The 24,769-nt window shown below is 37.7% G+C and overlaps 1 protein-coding gene across 1 annotated transcript in view; it reads left to right on the forward strand.

Moving 5' to 3' along the window:
* LOC141444070 (irregular chiasm C-roughest protein-like) overlaps positions 1-24,769 on the forward strand; it is a 50,590-nt gene that overhangs the window by 17,413 nt on the left and 8,408 nt on the right. Inside the window, exons 3-16 of the mRNA XM_074109504.1 lie at positions 3,482-3,632; positions 8,531-8,611; positions 8,848-8,999; positions 9,304-9,395; positions 9,828-9,936; positions 10,557-10,730; positions 13,318-13,396; positions 13,712-13,845; positions 14,450-14,576; positions 15,271-15,416; positions 16,056-16,209; positions 16,581-16,819; positions 17,214-17,372; positions 17,954-18,054. Coding sequence (XP_073965605.1) covers positions 3,482-3,632; positions 8,531-8,611; positions 8,848-8,999; positions 9,304-9,395; positions 9,828-9,936; positions 10,557-10,730; positions 13,318-13,396; positions 13,712-13,845; positions 14,450-14,576; positions 15,271-15,416; positions 16,056-16,209; positions 16,581-16,819; positions 17,214-17,372; positions 17,954-18,054 — 1,898 coding nt within the window. The remainder of the gene's footprint in view (positions 1-3,481; positions 3,633-8,530; positions 8,612-8,847; positions 9,000-9,303; positions 9,396-9,827; positions 9,937-10,556; positions 10,731-13,317; positions 13,397-13,711; positions 13,846-14,449; positions 14,577-15,270; positions 15,417-16,055; positions 16,210-16,580; positions 16,820-17,213; positions 17,373-17,953; positions 18,055-24,769) is intronic.

Genomic DNA, 24,769 nt, shown 5'->3' on the forward strand with positions numbered 1-24,769 from the left:
CATTACCGCATATTTATGGCTTTATTAAATAAATTGCTTCCTTAATAAAAAGAAGACAAACTTATCTTAAGCTGACGATAGAACCCTCTCTGTACAAAAATCTTACGCTTGACCAATGTATGTTTTACAACTTTTTTTACGATCATCCTCTATAAGCCTTCTGTAGAAGTGCAGTAATAACTTGTTTATATTTTTACGCTTCTCTATGGATTAGCAATTATCATTTTTATGACAGTATTATTAGGATGATAAAAATAAAAATGGAAGTACACGATCCAGAAACATTGTTATTATTGGCTTAGCTCATAGTAAATTAGTTTTGTTAATGTTGTAGCCAATTAATATTATGTTGGGTAGTTATGTCCAATAATAGTAAAGTTTTTGTATCATTACAATATCCTATTTTTAGTTATTTTTCTGGCCTGTAATTGGCTATCGACAATCAGTTTTGAATGACGTTTTCCGTTCTATACTTTTAATACGGCTAACCTTTAAAAAAGAACTTGAATACTTTTTACTGATGTCTGCAGCAAAAAGTGACAACATTAACCACAACGCAAGTGATAATTACTGTACATGGTCAGGAACCTACCTGTCACTGTCAAATAAAAAATATTTGTAATAATGTTCCAATATTTTGCCCATTTTGAACATAAAATACTCTGTATTATTTCATGAAATTATTACATATTTCTTCTTTCTACGTAAAAGTATAATTTAAGAAGACAATACTTTTTATCTTGACCTTACTTAAAAAAATAAGTGAGTAGTATGTCTATTAAAAGAAAAAATACAAAATTGCCAAAATATCAATGGGTTACGTCTTAAAATTTGAGTCTTATTAAAAACACAAATATATCTGAATAATCTTGTTTACATACTTAAAGAATTCGTTTAAAAACACATAAATCCAAAAAAGTCTTAACGGCCAATATTTTCAAGGCTCAAAGCCATATTTAAAAAAAAAATATTATTAGTATACATTCGTGTAGACATCCGTAAACCGCAATGATGACACTACGATAAGAAAGGAAAAAAACAACAAAGGCGAAGTGCTATTCAGTGTCTAGCGTTGAGGGTTCCGTTGGGAGCTGAGAGCTGATCTTGACTGGGTTTATATGACTAGTCTATTCTAGTACTCAACCCTTTTTTGTAGCTATGCTTCAAAGGGTCAGAGCATGAATATACTTAAGTTAAATACAAAAATTATTGATAATTACTATGCTTAGTTGGCCACTCATATGAGATATTACAATTATATTGAAACCAAAACAAACAGAACGTACAGACCTCACTTTTGTGTGGACTGGCAACAAATAAAAAAAATGACAAAATCAGCTCAAGTTTAAGTGCGATTGTAAGAATAACTTAACCAATAAAAATGTCGGGGGTTTTTTAACTGTCAAAGTCGTTTCAATGTGCAATATCTTAAAAACTGTTGAACCGATTTTTATCAAATATGGCTAAGTATCACGGCAACAAAATTCGCTTTCGCGTAAAAAACCGCACCTAAACCAGTCCGTTTGAGAGCTATGATGCCACAGACAGACAGCCATAACACCCCTTTTTTGTGTCGGGGGTTAAAAAATATCAAAACCCGCTAAAGTTTAAGTTCGATTGTACGAAAAATTGCGGTGATACAAACAAGATAGGACACACAGATATCGTAGCCTCAGGCGGGGAACCCTGATTATACATACAGATATGATCAAAATAAATATTCAACATTTTGTACGACACGTCAAAGAAATGGTTAACAATTATGCGCTTTGAATATTCATGTGGATTAACGTGATATATATACATGTCTAATTCTCGGTATAGATTCGACGCCATAAATTTTATGAGTTAAGGATCTCTAGTTTTACTATCAACACGTTTTTTTAGGGTATTTTGTGGCACGGCGTTTTTAAATGAAAAGAGGTCAGCGATTTTAAAAACTACATTTTGTTTATACACGCACAATACAGTTTGTTGAGTTACTTACCCCTGCTCGCACTTTGGCCGTGTAACAGTGGGGTGTGGCTCCACAGCAACTGGATTCCCGTAGGGTTGCCAAATTTTCACTACTTGCCAATATCTCTTATTTCGTCCTTCCACTTGCTGTGTAGGCTTCGTTTCCAGCAGGGATGTGCGAGGATGCGTTGCAAGGAATGTTCGTTTACCTATCCTCACTCCGTCGAACTGTTTCCACTAGAGCTGCGCTGAGCGAGGATAGGTAAATGAAGCGTTTCTATTGGTTAATGACAAACACAATCCTCACAACACCTCGCACATATTTCGTAAAATCGCAGCCAATATGTAGTGTCTTTTTTTGGCTTCGGGTTGTCTACCAACTACCGAAAAATCTTCTCGCCAGACCATTGCTGTGTGCAGACCTAATCTAGTTATAATAAACAGCTCTGTCGTATATAGATCTCACGCAAAAAAACGATATCAGGAATCGAGTTGTTGCAACAGCACGCCACTCATTCATGCATAATTAAAAGCTAATAAAAAAACCTTGTCTCAATTCTATATAACCTTATTTAAAATCTTTGTTTACGTCTTTATCATAATAACAATGTATCATCCGCTGCTCGCTTATCTCTCGCACCCTCAAACAGTTTTAATTTGAATTTATAATTACTTTTTACATTTGCATAGGTATTTGTTACATCGTAATGCGCCATTTCGCTATAAGCAGGAGCGAAGCTTAAATGGGTCTTACCAAAAATAATAGAATTTAATTTTAGCTTAAAATTATGCTTAACTAAGTATTACTAAAGTCGGCTATAGTTGCTCAGCTTCTCTTTACGTAATATTTCTATCCTGCCGTCGGGTCGTTTATTTTTTTTCATCACACTTGCTCGTAAACAGTGTCGTAACATGCAGGCTACCTTGGTTGCAACCCCCCAAATAAAACCCTCGACCTTAATGTGCTTGTCATGAAACCCGTGGTCGGTAAATGCGCCATTGCCCGTACTAATTTTCTTGTCATGAAAGAGCAGGAGCGCGCGCACGTCGGGCACATGCTGCGGAGGAGGGCGGCGGGGAGCTGGCGCTGGGTTTTTCTTTTACAAATATACAATTTCACTCGCAAATGTGATGAAAAACATTGTATATTGCACGGGCGGTACTAGAATTACAAACATCGACTCATTAAAGCCCTCAGTCTTCGACTTCGGGCTTCTAATAGACTCTCGTTCGTAATTCCTTATTTACCGCCCTTAAGACACTATTAACTAAACTTATCAACATTCAATGAGAGTTGATCCTCAGAACAACAACCGTTCACCATGCTACCAGATGTTAAATGTGCTGATGGAAAGTCTGCATTAACACACAATTATTGAATAAACGAAGCTATCGTAAGGTCCTCCGCAATGTAATGCCTGATCTAATAAATTATTCACACTTTTAGGATAATACTGACTTCAAAAATCATGGCCCTTTCGCATTGCTAGTAGCAAGACTTATTAATGATGATTATCTTCCACAGAGTGCCATCATCGGCTCAAGAGTGACACTGCCATGCCGGGTGGAGAACAAGGCTGGAGAACTGCAGTGGACAAGGGATGACTTCGGACTTGGCACAAATAGGAACCTGAGTGGTTACGACCGTTACTTCATGATTGGGAGCGACGAAGAAGGTAAGTTAATAAAATTGATCATCTTGAGGTATAGTTTCATCCCAGCCTATATACGTCCCACTGCTGGGCACAGGCCTCCTCTCAGAATGAGATATAGTTTGTTTAAGTTAAAATGACGAAAATTCATGGGATTTTACAACTTCTTTTGTTGCTAAATATAAAAAGAAAAGATAACAAAAAGACATAATAAAACTGACCGAAGTATGGCACGTGTACTGGAGTAGCTCTCTATATTGTAATGCAAAAAGGTTAAAAAAAAAACATAGACATTAAATAAAACTTAAAATATCGTTAGTGGTATATAATAAATTAACACTTATACAAATAAGATATTCTTATAGTCAATCAACAATTTTTAAAAATAATAATAAGCAATAAAACACAATACATTAAACATTTAAAAATATTACTATGTACAAAAAATATATAAGCTAGACTAATCTATAAATGAAAAATCCCTCCTAAGTCAATTTAAATTGTCACTATTGATACATAATAAATCAAAAGAACATTAATACATATCGCATACTTACCTACTATTCAAAAATTGTATAAAGTGATTTTGACACAGTATATAATTATTATTTTAGAAACGCACGTCGTGCAGTGAAATACCGACAAACAACATCAAAACTATCAAGATTGTTTGTTCACAGTGCACTTTGGGCCTACCGACACACCTGCGTAATTGTTTTACAACCCTACTTGAAGATAACAATTAAACAATAGATGTTGGAATTGGTTGGTTTTAAGTACTTTTCGTCATTTTAACTAAAACAAACTATAGATCTCCAATTATTGAAGGTTGGCCGTCAACTTCGAATATTCCTCTTCTTCACGAGGTGGAACCAGAAGTACTCTTGACTCCGGTCTACTTTCGAATGTTTCTCAACCAAAACTTTTTTCATCGGTCAACACTGCGTTTTCCAGCAACTTTGCCCATCATGATAAGATGCAGTACGTCGTATCTCTCGTGGCGGAAAATATGTCCGAGGTAACCAACTTTCTTATGGTTGAAGGTCTGCATGAGCTTGAGGTCCTGTTAAATCGATAAAAACTTGTATCGGAAAAGGTAAATTACAAAGAGATGCTGAAAGACATGGAAGTGAAGGAAATGGGAGAAGGAAAGGAAGAGTTAATAACAACACGATATAGTGAATGCTAAAAAAGAGCCTTAAATTTCTTCGATCTGTATACATGATCAAACAGAAACGTAGGATTAACTGACAGACAATTATACAGTATTGAAAACTGAAGCTGAAGATAAAAGAGTGTGCAAAAGTAGAGTAGTAGTCAATTTGAATTTGAAAATTTGTCTAACAGATCTGCTAATATAATATAATCAGTTCCAATACTGTCTCGTGATACTATAGTCAGTTTAGTGCCAACTTTTCACAATGCCATTATTACAAGTTACGGGCATTGACATAACACTATTTCAGCTGTGAAATTGGGTACGAAAAAAAATTGAGGGTTCCTCGGGAGTAATATAGCTTAATTTGTTCTTATTAGTCTGGTTTAATCCTAAAATTTATATGCGAAAGAAATAGTGAAAGAACCATTTCTTCAAACTAATTTTTATCTTGACCGCTTTTGTTGATTTGGCACGAGCTAAATCGTTACGTATAGAAATATTTGGGTAAATTACCTACGTTTACATTTATTTTTACATCAGACGTACTAGATGCACGTTTCTTTCGGAATTAAAAACGTATGGATAGAGAAAGGTATAACGATCAAAGGATTCATAACACTGGTGATAAAAATAGTTATAGATGAAAAAAATTAATGTTTAAATGTCATATCCACGTTTGATAAACAATTGCAGACAAAAATGACTGACATCTTAGCCAAAGAGTAGAACAAGTGGTAAAATATAGAGCAGATAGTCGTTGGGGAGAGAAAGTTCTCGGATGGATACCGTTGATCGGCAAGCGCAGTCAAGGTTATAATTAGATTAAATAGTGCAACTCGTTTATTCCTCCTGAGACCCCACGTCAAATTTATAATTGACCCCACGGGGTTATACAAAAGTCGCTTTTGTTTAATACTCATTTTACTTTGCCTTGTAGCACAAACTGGACTCGTATAAAATCGAATGCAGCGAAATTTACGCGACCAAAAATACGCGACTCACAACTCAATTTGAGTTCGTTTGGCGTCACCCTACCTACCTACCTAGAATCTATAGATTCTGAAAAACTCAGAACTTACTGAGTTCGAATCCACGATCATTTGCTTGAGGAGTCATAACTCAAGCTGTCGGGCTATCAAGATTTTTACCTTCTTTTCTACCTTGCCAACGGTTTATTTATATTTTACAGTTTCCTCAATTGTTCCCCAGCTGCCAAATAAAACATTCATCCAACCTTGAACACACGTTTTGCATTCTCAATGACGACCGTACTCATGAGGTCGATGGCCTGAGGTTAATAATAATGTGATGTATGAAATTTTTAAGATGATATGCAATGTATGAAAATAACGTGGGGAATGGCGCCACGGGGGTTACGGTGGGATGATTTTGATGTAGCGGTTACTACTGAGTTATAAAACCATCTATCAGCGTAAACGTAGCTGTTTCGCACGACTTGGCCTCACTGCTTGGCGGAGGAGCAAAACAGATATTCCATTTATTTTAACATGGACCTCCGCAAAGTAACGCCTGAATCTATACACCATCTATCAGTGTTTAGGTATGTGTAAGTATGATACGGAATAGGTACACTATTGTCTTTTACGTACTTTCATGCAAACATTATAGTTTTTATTTTGATGTGACAATTTTTTCCGAGTACCTTTTTCTGCTACTTGCCTTATTTTATTTTCTGCTGTTGTTTGCCATCATATCAGTCATTTTCTACTTTAGCTTCTTTAAATTAGGTAGTTTCTTTATCTAGATTCAATTACTTAAGTAACTGCTATAAAGTGTAAATTTTCTTCGGTCTCCGCGATACAGGCCCAGAGTCTAGTGCGGAGTCGGCCGATGAATCTTTATTGTAACATTGTTATATTTCAAACTAATTATTTTATTCTTTATTCTTATCTAGATGTTAGCTTGAAAGAGATGGCTTTTATAGGATTTTATAACATTGCCTATCTATCTTAGCTTTGATGAGTCTCTGTCATGTCTCTGAGTTCCAGTACTGAAACTTTACTACCTACCTAATAGTGCCAAGCACTATTACCTACTGATGAATGTATTAAGAAATTTAAAAATAAATCTCGTCAAAACGTGACGAAACATAATATGTACGCACTTTCTAGATTGGTGATTGATGATTTTTAGTAGACTTTGGAAGCCATTGTGTTTAAAAAAATTGGCACAACTCTAGTTTTGGGGTTTTGAAGGAACTTGTTTATATTATCAACTAGGGTTTACCCATGGCTTCAGCAGTTGAATTTAATTCCGGGATTTTACTGTATTCCCGAGGGAATTGCGTTATAATTATAATATAAACTAGTTGTTGCCCGTGACTCCGTCCGCGTAGAAGTATGAAAAATAGTTTCTATCCTATTCTCAGACCTAATGATTATACACATTATTTTTTATAAAAATCAGTCAAGCTGTTTCAAAGGAATTTGGTCACAAACACTTTCGACCCGAGAAATTTCACCCACCGGTCCCGTGTGAATATGGTATAAAGTAATGTGTTATTCCAGATATTCACACAAACTTACAAACTTTCGCATTTGTATTAATAGGATTCTTCAAGCAGACGATCGTAGGTTCAAACCCGGGCTCAAATTTCCGAGTTTTTCGTTTACCACGAGCTTTACGGTAAGGACAACATCTTGGGGAAACCTACGAAACAATTAAATGGTTTTATGATTTAAATTCGGGTTTTGTTCCGCGTACCTTGATTTTAGAGAAGCTCGATATTTCGGCACAGTTGCATGCGCCATGATCAAGAGACGACACGACGAGAATTTAAATCATAAAATTAGTAATGACCGCGATAGTCATTGTGTAATTAAATGGTGTTTCTGAAGTGCCCAATCCGCAAAGGGCCGTCGAGGGAATTTCGCTCCAAGCCTTATTTATCATTTTGAGAAGCCTATGATAGACGTACCTATATAGGCTGGGATGATTATGAATTCTGCATGTTCCATTGGACTTCCACCAATGAGGTCGATGGATGACCTAGTTAAAGCCAGACCAGACCGTTAAACCGATGCAACTGGAGGTCTATGGGGGAGACCTATGTCCAACAGTGGACGTCCTACGGCTGATTATGATAATAATGTTCCAATGCTAAATATTTCGCATGGTTATATTCGGGCGGCTACGCAATAGGCCGTTTTACTTCTAGGCGTAGGTGTTCTAAAAACGTTAAAAGAGCATGTTAAAATAGAAATGTGTGTAGATTTAAGATTAGATCAACATCATATAAGCTGCAGGACGTCCACTGTTGGGCATAGGCCTCCCATATGTACCCCCAGTTGCTTCGGTTGGAAGAGGCCTGCATCCACCGTGAACCCGCGGCTTTAACCAGGTCATCCGTTAAGATTAGATGCTAGAAGAGTATAGCGGACTCAGGAATTCCCTGCTCAACTTTAGGCCTGACGTCATTTGTGAACTTATAGACGTTGTAGACGTGTACTTTGGATGACAATTCAGTACAGTCAACAGAATGTACTGTCAGCATAAAAATGATTTCTTCCACATACACTAGGAATTCCGTTTTGGAATAGTATATATATATAGAGTAGTTTTCTGTTCGAAGTTTTCTCCGATTCGGAATTTCGTATGGTGGCATGTGCGTTCGAAATTATTCCGAATTGAAATAAACGTACGTGTGTGATGTCTTTACGGCATTCCGACTCGGTTTCGAATCGAAATTCGAACGGAATTCAGATTGTATGTAGCGGCCCTTACAAAAAACATCTTGTTTCAGGTGACTACTCCTTGGATATACGAGACGTGACTCTAGAAGATGACGCCAAATATCAGTGCCAAGTGAGCTCGGGAAAAAATGGTAAGCTTTCAAGGCCATCACACGGCAGAATCCCATTTTAGGACTCCTGACATCCGAGTGACTCCTTGTATCTACTGAGCCGATTTAATAAGTTTATCTTTAGTAGGTATAGCATTCACGTTGCCAAATACATTTTGGTTGCAAGGACCTCAAATATATAAAATAGACGATGGGTCTATCTCCTAAACAACTTTAATAATATTATCTCGAAAATTTTAAAATTTGTTTTGTTTCAGGAGAACCGCCCATTCGCTCCCGCTACGCGCAACTCAGTGTGCTCGTGGCGCCAAATCCACCACGCATTATACAGGGTGCATTCATCGACGCTACTGAGGAGCAGCCTGTTGATATCGAGTGCGTGTCGGTTGGCGGGAAGCCTGCTGCGGAGGTACTTTGATGATAGCGCATTAAAAAAAATAGAGATGTCCATTGTAGATATAAAACACTCGCCGATCCTGGCATATATCGTTCCAACGTTAAAAACAAATTCTACCCTTTTTTATTTTAATCACTCGTCGTCGGGTCGTCAAAAAAATAGCACGGAAAACTGTATTGTGGACAAAAAAAAAAGTAAAAAAAAAAACACTTTATTTTTTCAGACAGTCGCTTTGTCCAACTCTACCTAAGAATTTGCAGTGAAATTGTAATTTTAAAGATCATAATACTTTTTTTTAATGACCTTCTTTTTATAGATTACGTGGGTCGATGGTAACCAAGCAGTTATCCGAAAACACGTAGAAAATTCTGTGGAGCTGTTACCTGATGGCCAAAGATTTAAAACAAGGTAATGCCCTAATATAAATCTTCTTAGTTTAATAATGTAAGCCGAAGCATAATACAGATAATGATTCCTGCATTTATTTAAAATGTTCTTCAATTTGAAACAATAAATGCACTAAAAATGAAAAAGTTGCATCCCCGACTATTCACAGTTATAAGCAATATTTTTCATATTTTTTGTATTAAATTAAGTGTATATTTGATTTTCCATTTAAAACATAATTTACAACAAACTGGGAAGTATATCGAACTATTCGTTTTAAAAACAAAACATATAATGTTTTTTTTAGTTCTGAGCTAACAATCATAAATACTTGGATATATAAGACCATAAGAAGATACACTGAGTTTTTTATTTTTGAAAAATCAAACATTTGTGGATAATATTCACGTGAAAAGGCAATACCATAATCAGGCAACATAATAACTGTCACAGGTCAGTTCTGCGGTTGACGCCGAGCAAGGAGCACCACAGACAGACGATCACCTGTCAGGCCCAGAACACGGCCGACCGCGCCGCTAGGATGGCCACCGTCCATATTGAGGTAGGCACCTCGTCTTCACAGCCATAAACTATACCAGAGTCTGATTAACCATGTCGGGGTCCCTAGGCAATGCAAATTCTCGGGGCTCCTTTTCAGCCATTTGAAGATCATCAGCTTTTTTCAAGTTGTCGCAAGAATCACTAACCGGTTTTAGGTTAGGACCATATTTTTTTATTTCGTTCACAAAAAAAAAAGTGTCCGATATTTTTGGAAGATCTAACCCATTTTTTTTATTCGACTGATGGTAAGAGATAACCACCGCCTATAGACACCTGCAACACCAGGGGGATTGCAGATGCGTTGCCAACCTAGAGGCCTAAGATGGGATACCTCAAGTGCCAGTAATTTCACCGGCTGTCTTACTCTCCACGCCGAAACACAACAATTCAAGCACTGTAGCTATATAATAATTAGCATGTCTTATTGTAACAAAAACAGGTGAAACTATTTTCCCTTGGGTACGGTCAAGGACTTTAATTCATGAGCCACCTTGCAACCATTTCACAGTAAACGTTATATCACATTAATTAACAAGGAAAATCGTCATGACTTACTTTAATAAGGAAAAGAATGAAGGCATATAAAACCTTGTATATAATTATTTCTTATTTCCCATCTAGGTCCGATACGCGCCCAAAGTGAAAGTGTCCATAAACTCAGGGGACGCCAACGGGAGGTTCCCCGAGGGTTCCGACGCTCGCGTCAAGTGTGAAGTGGATGCCAACCCTAAAGCGCAAGTGTACCGGTGGTACATAAACAACAATCCTGTCGTCGGGGATTATACTGATGAAATGGTGAGTAGAATAAGAACATAAATAATAATAAATTATAATAATGAGATTATTATTTCTTAAATTGGCATCATTCCGAAAAGTGAAAACCCTTAAACAGCAATCAAAATATTGGACCTTCACGAAAACACAGTCATTAAATAAGTTTTTGGTAAAAATTTCATTTTTTATACAAGCTTTTTTGCTCACTGTACTTTTTGTTGACTGTACTTGCATTTTCACCCAAGCTACATTTGCATACCAAATTTCAAGTCGATGCTATTAACTGTTGAAGAGTTCTGTCCTGCGGAGGCGATCCTGGCTGAACTACCAGGATGTCACTACGAGATTATTATATTGTCACGCGATTTACATAAGTATTCCAAATTTCAAGTCAATCTGACTACTGAAAGTTGGTCAAATTTAACTTGCAAGATTTGATTACAGATAGACAGACACAATTTAAAGGTGAAACTAAATAAAAGCTTGTAAAAACAAAATCATCAGTATATAAATCAATAGTCTTAAGCCGAGTTTAGACTTGCAAGAAAAATCGTGCAAGTTGCATTACATTGCAGGGCTCGATTGACCACTATAAATTCGTTGGCTTTACGGCCTCGCAATGTAACGCAGCTTGTACGACTTTTCTTGCAAGTCTAAACTCAGCTTTAGATGTCTGATCTATCTATACTACGCAGATTTACTTCTCTACCAGTATACAACAATCAAGAAGATAGTCACACACAAATAACAATCCGAGACGTCATTCACAATGACACAAACGTCACGCAAATAACATAACTTAGTGAGTGTGTTACGTAGTGACGACACTATATAATGTATTTTACTCATAAGATCTCTGTACAGTTACCTATGTTTTGCCAAATAAAATGATTGATTTTGCCTGTATCATGAATCGAAAAAACTGACTTCATGTCGAGATCAAAATTCCATGAAATCAAATAAGAATAATAATGTATATGTAATAATAAGAATGTATTATGTGTATAAATAGATCTGACGAAAAAATTCAAATTCAAATTCAAATCCTTTATTTTCATGTAACAAAGACACATAATAATAATGAAACAAAACAAAAATATAACAAAAGTGTACCCTATGCGTTACTTCCAAGATCCAGCTTTTACTTTACAAAGTCCTTACAAATCTCTACGTCCTTTAACGTGAAAGAACAAACACACATGCACACACTCTTTCTCTCTTTCGCCAAGTATATTGATCTCGTTCACACGTTGCTTCATTAACAATTTTAATGATTTACGGCACCAACGTCATAACGAGTTCAATGTAGAGTATTTTGCGTTTCCGTTACACTAATTATTTTCGTACATGCGCAGTTGTCACTATTCGATGAGTAACACACGCATGATTTTAGTCGCCTAAAAATATCAGATCTTTGCAGCGTCTTTATAATCTAAAAGCCGTTGAGTAACAAACTGATTGATAAACATTATTCTAATTCTGGGATTAGGATCTTGAAATTTTTCACAGGGCTAACTTTACTTTAGTGGCTCCGAAGCCGTAACGTTTCGCGTGCTCTGCCAACCCCATTTGTGATTACAGGCGTGATGTTTGTGTGTGTGTTACTTTAGCCACTTTTGAAATCGCTAAACGGGTTTGCAGCGACATAACACACGCACACTTTAAATGAAAGACGTCAAATAAAAAAAATCCACTACCAGTTAAAAGAAAGCTTCAGTATACACTAGATAACACTCTTAACTCTACTTTATGAGCGGTACATGTTCATTTTTCAGTAGAGCGCCTTTTATAGTTTATGCATGAAAGCCAGCATGAATCCGGTGAAATTGTGATATTGCAAAATTTGCAAAGTTAATGCTGTACGGGAATGAATTAAAGTGGTTTTCACTCTTGAAATTATCTCTGCGATATTCTTCTGCACTATTCGAGTTTTTGTGGGAATTGAAGATTGAGCTTTTGAAATGGATTAGGTATTCAAACTTGGATATTTTTAAAGTCGCGGCCAGAGAAAATTTGGCTAGTTGACGTTTGAAGCAATATCTTAAAAATTATGTTTAGTGAGTTTTCAAAAGTTTATAATGAAACGAATAAAGTTTGTAATGTTTAATTACGAATAATTTATTTCAAACGTATATTTAAACAATAAATTGCCATAAACGGTACAGTAGCAATAAGGCCGCCTATTCCTCACCTTGTAATTTTTCTCTGTGTATCTGTTTTCTGTATCGCTTACTATGTATTGGTAATTTGTATTTTTTTGTATTGTCCAAAACGATACTAGCCATACAAAGTTCCACAAAATGATGACTACCTTTTTGATATTAAATATAATGACCCGTAAGTTTTAATGTTTTATTCGATTTTTCACGTAATTTAAACTTTGCCGTATAAGTAACCCCCCTTCCTTAGCCCAGTACTAAGGTGGTGGGTGTGATCATAACTCCGTGTGAAAAGTCAGGAAACCATTACTTTGTGGTGTGACATGTAAGTAACATACGTACTGTAGTGGACGGAGGAGTCACTATAGTGATAGAGTTTTGTTGTTAAAATTAGCGTAGTTATTATAAATTTTCGTGTTTATAACCAATAATGCTATTTCTGTCAGTAGATAATCTTCTGTTTCACACCCTTGCGTCCGTTCAATATTATTATTCAAAAATGGAAAATGCTGCCACCATTAAATGAACGTAAGCAAGAAGTAATACAGTACCATGTTTGGTACTGAAATGAATTTAAAACTGGCAGTGCTTCTAGTATGGAGTAAAAAAACTAAAAAAGTAAGAAAAGCTAAACTAAAACTAAGAGAATAAAAAATCCAAAAAAATATTTGAAGGATAATTACCTTGATAGCCTCTGAAGAGCTGTTTAATGGCGTGTAGGAAGTTATTTATACGACTCAGGCTTCCTATCAGAATGAAAGTGCTTGGACTGTACCTCCCACGCGGGCTTAATGAGGGTTCTCTATCCATACTTCTTTATAATTGTCTTCCCTTCTCCAACAGATCCACCGATCTTTCGAACGAAGCCGATCGACGTGGAGGCGGAGCTTGGCTCCAGCGTGACCCTGAGCTGTGACGTGGACGGTCAGCCCCAACCGGAGATCCGCTGGATCCTGCACGAGCCTGGTCGCATCGGGGTAAGTGGCTACCATGCTAAGGATACATTCGCTTGGAAAGAAGACAATTTTACAGAGCTTGAAGCTACGAGTATGTTTGAAGTTAGAAGCCGTATCGTTTAACGCACTTGTAATCATAATTTCATTTGCCATTTCTAATAAGATCGCGAGTAATAATACAGCTTGTCAGGCGCCAGATTGCCATGGGTCTTCCAATCTTAGCGATCTTCCGTAGGTGCGAGGGGTGCCTGAGAAGAGTGTCTACCCACTTATGCTTCTTGGCCTATATTCAAGATTGAATGACCAAAAGATGAGAATTATAAGAAACGAATGAGAAACGAAAACGCGTATTGTTTACGCGAAACGTGTACATTGTAATAATTTTTGCGATGAAGATGATAATGATGATTCAATCAAAACCATAATTACAGAGGAAGATATGGTTATAAACATAATTAAAGAAAAATGTTTAGCCCTAGATGAGAAATTTGCGTTCACTTCTAGTCCTTTTACCTATTGTTCTTTATTTTTTGAAAATCGTAGAACTGCAGTTTTTGCTGATTATGCTAATGTTAGCTAAGGACCGATCGTTACCAATTTTATGTGAACGTATAATACTTTCCAGCAGGTTAAGGGAAAGGCTCCAAACTTGAAGATCCAAGTGAAAAACGAAACGGCAGGGAGGTATATTTGCAAGGCTACCGTCGAAGGATACCCTGAAATTGAGAGTGAAGCTACTGTCTTCATAAAAGGTACAAACTCTTTACATGTTGGTTTATTTTTTAACTAGCCTGGTAAAGCCACTGCTGAGCAAAGGCTTCTCCTCTTGATCTCCACACCTCCTGGTCTGGCGCAAAGTCATGCCAATCCCTTGGATACAACTCCTTTGTTACTCCTTCATGCTAAAACGGCTAGACGCATTTAGATGAAATGTGGTACATAGATAGATGGGCATCTGGAATAACACATAAGCTACTTTTTATCCCGATATTCTCACGGCATAAGGATAAAATCTCGAAATTACAACCGCTGGGCTTAGAGTCATGAAATTAAGTATGTAGGTAGCTGGACGTCTGGAATAACACATACGCTAATTTTTATCCCGATATTCCGGCGTGATAGGGATAAAATCTTGAAATTACAACCGCTGGGTTTAGAGTGAAATTTTGGAGAATTGTTCTTAACACAATCTCAATGAAGACCATGATCTTGGGAATTCCCAGGGGAATTTTATAAATTCCAATTGTAACTACCAGATCGAATAGTTTAAGCGTGCGAAGCCGCGGGTAAACTCTAGTAATACTATTCATTTTATAACACAACACGTACGATACAATGACTCTTTATTGTACACCAGAAACAGTAAGTGATAAAGAAAACAGACAATACACAGATAAAAAATGGAATTTGTAGTATAATCAATGGAAGATGTTAATTTGTCAACAGGAACACCAACGATTTTGTCAAATAGGACACAATTTGGATCCGAAGGGGATATAGTAAGGATAGAATGCGCCGCTCTTTCTGTTCCCAAACCCGACGACATCCGATGGTTCTTTGAAGGTCGAGAAATAAATTCCATACAAAATCCGGTAAGTTTTAATTTATGATGATAATCAATGCTAAGCCTGTGACTATGTAGGTACCTATTGTTATTCTGACATTGGGTAGGTCTTTTAACACTATGGGAAGCAGTCTATTCATTATACACTTTCAAGGTCTTCAATCCAAACATCCTTGCTAATATTATTATAAATGAGGATGTAAACCTGTGTCAGTCAGTTAGCTATTTGAACTGCTGACCCTATTATAGACGAAATTTGGTATGGAAATAGTTTAAGACAAAATATATAATGTGGAGACTTTCAGGGCGAACACTCTTTTTAGTTCGTTCTTATCATTCAGGTCGAACTTGTTTTCGAGTTGTAGCCCGAGAGAAGCTACAAAATTACTAACCCTTTGAACAAATTCAAACTATTGACGAACTAAATTAAAAATCCTGGATTGCAATGGTTTGAACTATATAATGAAAATAAGGAAGTCAACAAGAGGAAATGCTGGCGCAACCAATCTGACAGAGCAACTGATTTTGATGAGCTCTCTCAGACGGATTGCACCTGATTTGAATATAGAACTAAAACTAAATAGTATAAACTAGGAGGCTTTCAAGTAGAAGTTCCAACCAGTTGCCAACACAAACCTTTTGATTTTGATGTTGTTTTCTTTTTTAGGATTACGCGACCTTGGAAGAAACTATGCCTGATGGTATAGTCAAATCGACTTTGGTAATCAGAGCGAGTCAGTCCAAGCATTACGGGCTGTACAACTGTAGTGTCACCAATGAGTATGGAAATGCTAATGCTGCTATCGCTCTTAAACCTCTAAGTAAGTTGATCTACTATCAAAACTACTTTATATATAAAGTACACTATACAGTTAATATAATAAAGTACCTCATTGTTCGTTAATTTTCAATTTTTTTCAAATTATTTTTTACTTATGATTTGGCCGCTCGGCTCTTCTGTTTTGATTTTACCTCTATCATTATCTACTTGCATCAATTATTTATCTAATTAAGCATTTTCAATTTATTTAACACTGGCATAAAAACTATTAGTCACATAATAAGTGCATGTAAGTTTAGATTAGGATAGATTTTATTAGTTTCTACAATTACAGGAACTTTACTTTCCTCTCAATATTTTTTTCTTCGTCTCTATTCTAGTGTCAAATCTAAGCATATATTATCTTTCCAGAATCTCTACCTCTCTTCATTATCCTAATTGGAGTCACATCTGGCATCATCATATTCTCTGCCTTCATAATTCTCCTGGTAATCTGCAATAGGAGAAGAAGACAAAAGAGCCAGCAAATGAGCGAGAAGCCAGATGTCACTGTGACAACTTGCGATATGTATAACAAGGAGAGCGATAGAAGCTCTAATATTAGCGATTTGAAGTTACAGCTACCTCATGGAGACGGAAGTTATGAGTTGGTAAGAGCTATTTTAGAAATTAACAAATTATTTTAGTATCATTGAATTCAATTATTAAGAACTGGTTTTACCTCAAAATCCTTAATTCGATTATCTTGGATTCCTACTCTTTGCAACTCTTAGCATTACAGTTTTTAGACTGATGTGTTCAGGAAGAATGACAGGAAAATAAAAACTAAAAGATACATTACGTAAATTTGTTAAGCGCTAAGATTTGCACTACATCTGCAATTCAAAGGAATTCGGAAAAAGTAGCAGGTGTCAGAAAGCAACAGTTACCACTTTGAGTCTGATGACTCACCTTTCTATCTTGTCTAACACTTCATAATCCTCTATTCTATACCGTCATATAATTTGATTTTCAACCTCGAAATAACCACCATTTGTTTTCCAGGACTACACAAGTTCAGACCGTTCGGAATCTAAGCTGCAGTCAGGTCTGCCTTTAGCTGGTCCTGTAACGCTGCCCAGTATAAGACACGATGACCCTCTCATGCAGTTCAGATATAGTAACGACTATTCTGATCCGGCGTACCACGATTCCTATTATAAGGTGCGATATATCTTCTCTTGTTCTTTTTTCCAGTATTATGTTTATCCACGATTGCATTACCATCTGCTGGGCTCTCGTATTATGCCAATTGGTTGTGTTTCTGATCCATGACAAGACTACTATCTTAAATAGAATGCTACATAAAGAAGCTTATTTTTACTATTTTAAACAAGCTGAAAACGAGCGACAATTCAAGAAAAATATTTTACCTAAATTGAGAATGTCATACATTGTTGACTCTGTTTCAATGTTTTTGTTTAAAATAATTGTATAGTAGAGTCTAGTTTAGTAATAGCACTCCTGTCAACAATCGTTTGCTATGCAATATGTCATATTGGTGTCGCGTGATTTGTTTTTATCGGAAAAGCTTGTATCTAACAATATTATTGTCATAAACAAGTCTTTTATAATATATTACATGAAATGAATTACTTCTTTTATTATGATCTCCAACACTGCTATCACTTTCATTTACATTCTCTAACTCTTTCACATTTTCTTCTTGACCACTACTTACTCCACTTAGTTTTACTTCAGTAACTTAGTTAGTTTCATATTCTAATTGATTTTATTGTTTACAGAATCCCAGTGGCTACGTATATGATTATCCTCATGGCTATACGCCTCCCAACAATTTGAGGGTACAATCACCGACGCAGCTCGATGTACCGGCTGCGAACAGGTAGGTGTATTATGTATGTGTTTGTACTGGTAGGATTAAGAGTTTTAATGGGTAGATTTGTGACTAAATTAAATATAGTAAAAGAAAGTACCCAACATATGATATTGATGAAAATATAAAATTTGATGAAGAATAAAAATGTTCTTTAGTTAATTTGATAACGTTATTTAAGATATTAAGTTCTGATAAAAAAAACTGATAGTAAAGTAAACTTGAAATTATGAATTTTAAAAAATGCGTATTCTGTCGTGTACCTATCGGATGTGAAAGTAACAAACCCTCAGTTTTAGACATACACCACTGTATTTAAAAATAAATTTAAGTTACCTGCAACGTTTCACGTACCACCAACAACGACAGTTTCTCGTAGCAAAACAATATTGTTCCTTGTCCACGCCTACTAGCGCCATCTACTGTCGCGCGCGGAAACTCGCCTACCCGCTCTCGACACAGATTTTTGGAAGCTCTATTCTTGCAAGTCACCGGTCACGAAAAAGCTCACTTTTAATATTGTATCGTACCATCTATGCAATAAATTCATTTGTATCGCACAATAAACGTCTTCCTTGAATTGGAATCCTGAAAGCCACCGAATCCTGCACATAAATGGTCTTCGAGCACGGATAAATAATCAAGCGAAAAAGTCATCTCGTCAAGAAGTCGAATTACCTTACGAAGAGGACTCCAGCACCTTGCCAGCTTTGCAGCAGTGAACGGTCAGGCCTTCATTCCCGTCTATTCCTTTACTAACATTGTGCTTAAAATCGTGCTAAATTTGCGATCACGTTACGCAACTCGCAGTGACTTTGCTACTCACTGTGCTATTTAATCGGTTTACCTACACGTAAGTACCTAACTAAATTTCACTCTACTCGTTTCCAAAATGATTGAGCCTGGTGCAAAATCGAACTTTCCTTCGGGTGCTTCCAAAGATGACCAACTTTTTGAGCTTCGCAAGCAAAGAGGTCATTTGAAAGGACGATTAACGCAATTTAAAAAATCTATCGATTCCTTTCAAGAAGCTAGTCTTTCTAAATTTCAAATATCTGAATTAAAACTCAGAATGCAAGCCGCTTCTGAAACTTTTCAAAAATTCAATAATGTACAAAACGAAATTGAAATGCGTAGTGTAGAATCGGAAATGCAACTACATTATGATTATGTCGCAGAGATAGAAGCATTGTATTTTTCTACTATGGCTACTGCTAACTGTTTAATCGAGAGTGCAGAAATGGAGGTTAGCCCCAGGCGAACGAGTTGTCCCCATTCGAATGCAGATAAAATACGTTCTAACATAAAATTACCCGATATAAAATTGCCTATATTCGATGGGTCGTATGATCGTTGGCTTGAATTTAAAAATTCTTATGTTACGATGATTCATAACGATTTAGATCTGGATGCAATTCAAAAATTTCACTACTTGCGATCCTCACTTAGCGGTAGTGCATTGAATGTAATAAGTGCATTAGAATTTACGTCTGCTAATTACCTTCACGCATGGGAGTTGCTCGAGAACCGGTTTCATAATCCGAGGCTTTTAGTACACAATCACATAAAATCACTTTTTAGCATTTCACCACTAAAACAGGAGTCCCCGTGGCAAATACGTAAACTAATAGACACCATTTTGCGAAATTTGCGAGCTTTAAAAACACTGGATGAACCAACAGACGCGTGGGACACCTTAATTATTTATTTAATTGTTTCAAAACTTGATGCATCCACGGAACGCGAGTGGGAACATCACAAAGGGGCTGCCGGTTCTAACACTTCAGTTACTGACTCGTCAAAAAGGTTAAAATTAGATGATCTCATTACGTTTCTTAAAAACCGAGCTGATATGTTGGAAATGATAAACGCGAACCACACGAAAGCGCCAACCGCGGGTCCGAGTAGCAAACCTTATCTGCCTTCAAATAAAAATTCAATGCACACAAATAGTTACGTTTCTACTAAGGACAGCGGTGTTAAAGCAAAACCGGTTCCTAATCATAACAAAAGAGTTCGTACCTGTGCTCTTTGTAATGAAAATCATGCCCTTTATATATGTGTTAAGTTTTTGAATATGTCAATACACGATCGATTAAATTTTATTCAAAACAAGAACTTGTGCCGTAATTGTTTACGCGAAGGGCATTCTCTGACTGAGTGCTTATTCGGTCCTTGTAAGCAGTGTCAACAAAAACATAATAGTTTACTGCATACGGATAGTGGCCGCGATGAGAGTGTGTGCGTGCCTAGATCAAATGCGCTTGCGCATAACAACTCGATGCCGTCTACATCTACCTATTGTGCGACAGCTGATCGCTCGCAAACAGTTAATCGTTGCAATGACGTATCTAAGAGAATGCAGTTTATTTCACAACAAGTTCTGTTATCCACGGCGTTGATAGAAGTCGCTGACGTTGATAATCAATTCCACACAGCTCGCGCACTTCTTGATAACGGAAGTGAACATTGCTTTATCACTGAAGATTTAATTAAACGAATAAATGCGGCTAAAATACAGTCCACTATTCGGATTTCGGGTGTAGGGCAATCTGTCACACAGTCGAATCATTTATGCGATATTTTTATACGTTCGAGAATAAGCGATTACCACACCTCAATTAAATGTTTTGTCTTGCCGCATATTACTTCGACTATGCCCTCGACTAACATTAATTGCAATTTTATGCAAATACCTAATGCGATTCAGTTAGCCGATCCCAATTTTAACGTGCCTTCTAAAATCGATATATTAATCGGCGCGGATATATTTTGGGAACTTTTAGAGGGCAATAGGATTCGTTTACCAGACGGACCATACCTACAAAAATCGAAATTAGGTTGGTTGATATCGGGTCCCGTATGTACTCAGAGCTTACGTATTGCTCAGCAAGTTCAATGCCATTTCACACAAAGTGTAGACGTGCAACTCAAAAAATTTTGGGAGTTGGAGGACATTCCTCAAGTAGGTAGTGTTCTCTCAGCTGACGAACGCGTATGTGAGCAGCTGTTTATTAATACGACTAAACGTGATAAGGATGGTAGGTTTTCCGTCCGCATACCGCTAAGAGAATCAGCTGACGCCCTCGGTGATTCTTATACGTTAGCGAAAAATCGATTTTTATCACTAGAGCGTAAACTCGAACGTTCGCCGAGTTATAAACGCTTGTATTGTGACTTCATGCGCGAGTACGAGCGTATGGGTCACATGACCCGCGTAAACGAATACGAGGACCCAAATTATTTTCTTTGTCACCACGGGGTGTTTCGTGAAAGTAGTAGTAGTACAACGAAATTGCGTGTAGTTTTTAACGCGAGTGTTACTACCACATCGAATAAATCGTTAAACGACATTCAGCTCCCGGGACCAGCCCTTCAAAACGACATTTTTTCTATTTTATTACGCTTTAGGCAATACAAATTCGTGGCTTGTGCTGATGTAGAGAAAATGTTCAGGCAGGTTCTGATACAGCCTGATCAGAGGTCGTTACAGCTGATTTTCTGGCGCGAGACCCCTGCTGATCCGTTACACGTCTATCAGCTCAATACAGTGACGTATGGTACGGCATCTGCGCCTTACTTGAGTATGCGTTGCGTTCGCCAGCTAGCACAAGAATGTGGTGATGATGTTATCGCACGCGTCATTAATCAAGACGTGTTTGTTGATGACTTAATCACAGGTCATGATGATTTCCAACACTTACTCGAAATTTGTCAAAAAACGTACGACGTTCTGCAGTCAGGATGCTTTCCTTTGCGAAAGTGGACCTTTAACTGTGACGTCACGCGTGACAAGACGAAAAACCATTTCATAGGTGAGCATACGCAAAGTAAAACTTTAGGTATAGGTTGGAATAACGACAGCGATCAACTGTATTTTACAACAAAAATAGATCAGTCAATTAATTTAGCTAAATTAAATAAACGGACTATGTTATCTATTATTTCTCAGATATACGATCCATTGGGGTTACTTTCACCATCTGTAATTATTTCGAAAATATTGCTTCAAAGACTGTGGCTAAGCAAAATCGATTGGGATACTCCCGTACCTACCAACATCGCAATGACTTGGAATAACTTTGTTAAAACTCTAAACTGCTTAAGTTACTTGCGTATTCCTCGTCATGTTAGAAGTGACCACACTCAACACACAGAGTTGCACATATTTACAGACGCATCTATACAAGCCTTCGGGGCATGCGCCTATGTACGTTCATATGATGATGGGTCAAAGGTCACTGTCAAATTACTATGCGGCAAAAGTAAAGTAGCACCTTTGAAAGCAATTAGCGTTCCCCGTTTGGAATTGTGCGGTGCACTCGTGGGCGCGCGATTGTACAAAAAAATAGTAGATTCATTAAGGATAGTATTCACAAGGGTTTACTTTTGGACGGACTCGACAATAGTCATGGGTTGGATACGCATGTCACCACATTTACTAAAGCCGTTTGTACAACATCGAGTGACAGAAATAAATGAGCTCACTGGTGATTCGGTTTGGTTACACGTCAGTGGAAAAGACAACCCAGCCGACCTATTGTCTAGAGGATTAGGCCTAGATGATCTAGTTAATTGTAATCTTTGGTGGACCGGACCACTTTTCTTATATAGTAAAAATTTAGATTTAATAAAAAATAATTCACCGCAAAATATTGCATTCGATAATTTACCCGAGTTGCGGTCCCAAACATTGAATTTCATTTGTATTCCATGTGAGGACTTATTTAATTTTAATCGATTTTCGTCGTATATTAAATTAATTCGTACCGGCGCATATGTACTCCGCTTTATACGAAACCTACGGCCTCATCTGGACCGTAAACAACCCCGAGTAACCGGTTCCTTATCAACGGACGAGCTCAACGCATCGCGGCGCATGCTAGTTCGATTCGCTCAGATGCAATCATTCCCGGGCGTTTATGGAACTTTATGCGAAAAACTGCCAATAAAACAGACTGACAAACAATCGAATCACATAGCTAGTCTTAATGTGTTCTTGGATTCGCAGCATAAGTTTAGCATTATTCGAGTCGGCGGACGGTTGTGTAATTCGTCCAGTTTTGACTATAATAAAAAACATCCGATGTTATTAAGCAGTAAACATAGATTCACGGTGTTGTTGTTTGAGTACGAGCACAAACGGCTGCTCCACGCTGGTCCGCAGCTTCTCCTGTCTACCATGCGTGAATGTTGGTGGCCTCTAGGTGCAAGGAATTTAGCAAGGAACGTAGTTAGGCAATGCGTGATTTGTACCAGATTTAAACCTAAACTGTTGAGTCCTATTATGGGCAACTTACCGTGTGAACGTTTGGAACCCGGATTTCCGTTTATTCGAACTGGCGTCGATTACGCTGGCCCAATGTACATACTAAATCGAAAAGGCAAAGGCGCGCAGCTCATCAAATCGTATGTTTGTCTGTTCGTGTGTATGATCACTCGTGCAATACACCTGGAGCTGGTCACGAGCCTCAGCACTGACGATTATTTATTAGCACTCAAACGTTTTATTAGTAGAAGAGGTAAACCTCAAGTTATATTCTCAGACAATGCAAAAAATTTTGTGGGTGCTGATAAGGATCTGCCTACATTTTTAAATAAATACTCGAAGGATATAGTCGATTCTGCCTCTAACGATGGTATCAAATTCAGTTTCATACCACCGTATTCTCCTCATTTTGGGGGCCTGTGGGAAAGTGGGGTTCGTAATTGTAAATTCCACCTTAAACGAGTCGTAGGAAACGCTAGGCTGACGTATGAAGAGTTTAGCACGGTTTTGACTCAAATAGAAGCCGTCCTTAACTCTCGTCCCCTCTCACCTATGTCCTCGGATCCTAACGATTTGTCTCCCCTTACACCTGCTCACTTCCTGATAGGCCGACCGCTGACCAGCCCCGCAAGCAACGACCTGACGACAGAGCAGACGACTAGCCTACCACGCTACGCCAGGATCGAACAACTGCGTCAACACTTCTGGCAACGGTGGTCCAAGGAATATATCTCGGAGCTTCAACTAAGGACCAAATGGAAGACGAAGAAAGACGACATCATTCTGGACAGCCTGGTCTTGATCAAGGACGATAACCTGCCTCCTCTCAAATGGCGGTTAGGGCGCGTTACCCGATTATTCCCGGGCAACGACGGCGTTTCACGCGTCGCCGATATACGCACCGCGACGGGCACTGTTCGACGTGCTTTCTCTAAGATCTGCCCGTTATTACCGAAGCAAACAGACAGCGAGTGAAGCTATGATCCTGTTGGAAGGCGGTGCTTCCAAGGGCGGGGGCATGTCCACGCCTACTAGCGCCATCTACTGTCGCGCGCGGAAACTCGCCTACCCGCTCTCGACACAGATTTTTGGAAGCTCTATTCTTGCAAGTCACCGGTCACGAAAAAGCTCACTTTTAATATTGTATCGTACCATCTATGCAATAAATTCATTTGTATCGCACAATAAACGTCTTCCTTGAATTGGAATCCTGAAAGCCACCGAATCCTGCACATTCCTATAAATTCAAATGCATAGTTACCTAAAGCATTTATTTCGGTGCTAACCCCAACTTACTACTTTTTACGTCTTCACAAGCCCAAATATCCTACTTAATGTGTCTGCCCCCAATAAACTCCCTAAAGTGCTGCTGGGTCGAGCTACATTCCGGCAAGAAGTTGCCTAGTAAATTTCTGCAATGTTTTTGTGTACATCTACTACATTAACAAGTGATAT

The sequence above is a fragment of the Choristoneura fumiferana genome, chromosome 29 (assembly GCF_025370935.1).
Source record: "Choristoneura fumiferana chromosome 29, NRCan_CFum_1, whole genome shotgun sequence".
Classification (NCBI taxonomy): domain Eukaryota; kingdom Metazoa; phylum Arthropoda; class Insecta; order Lepidoptera; family Tortricidae; genus Choristoneura; species Choristoneura fumiferana.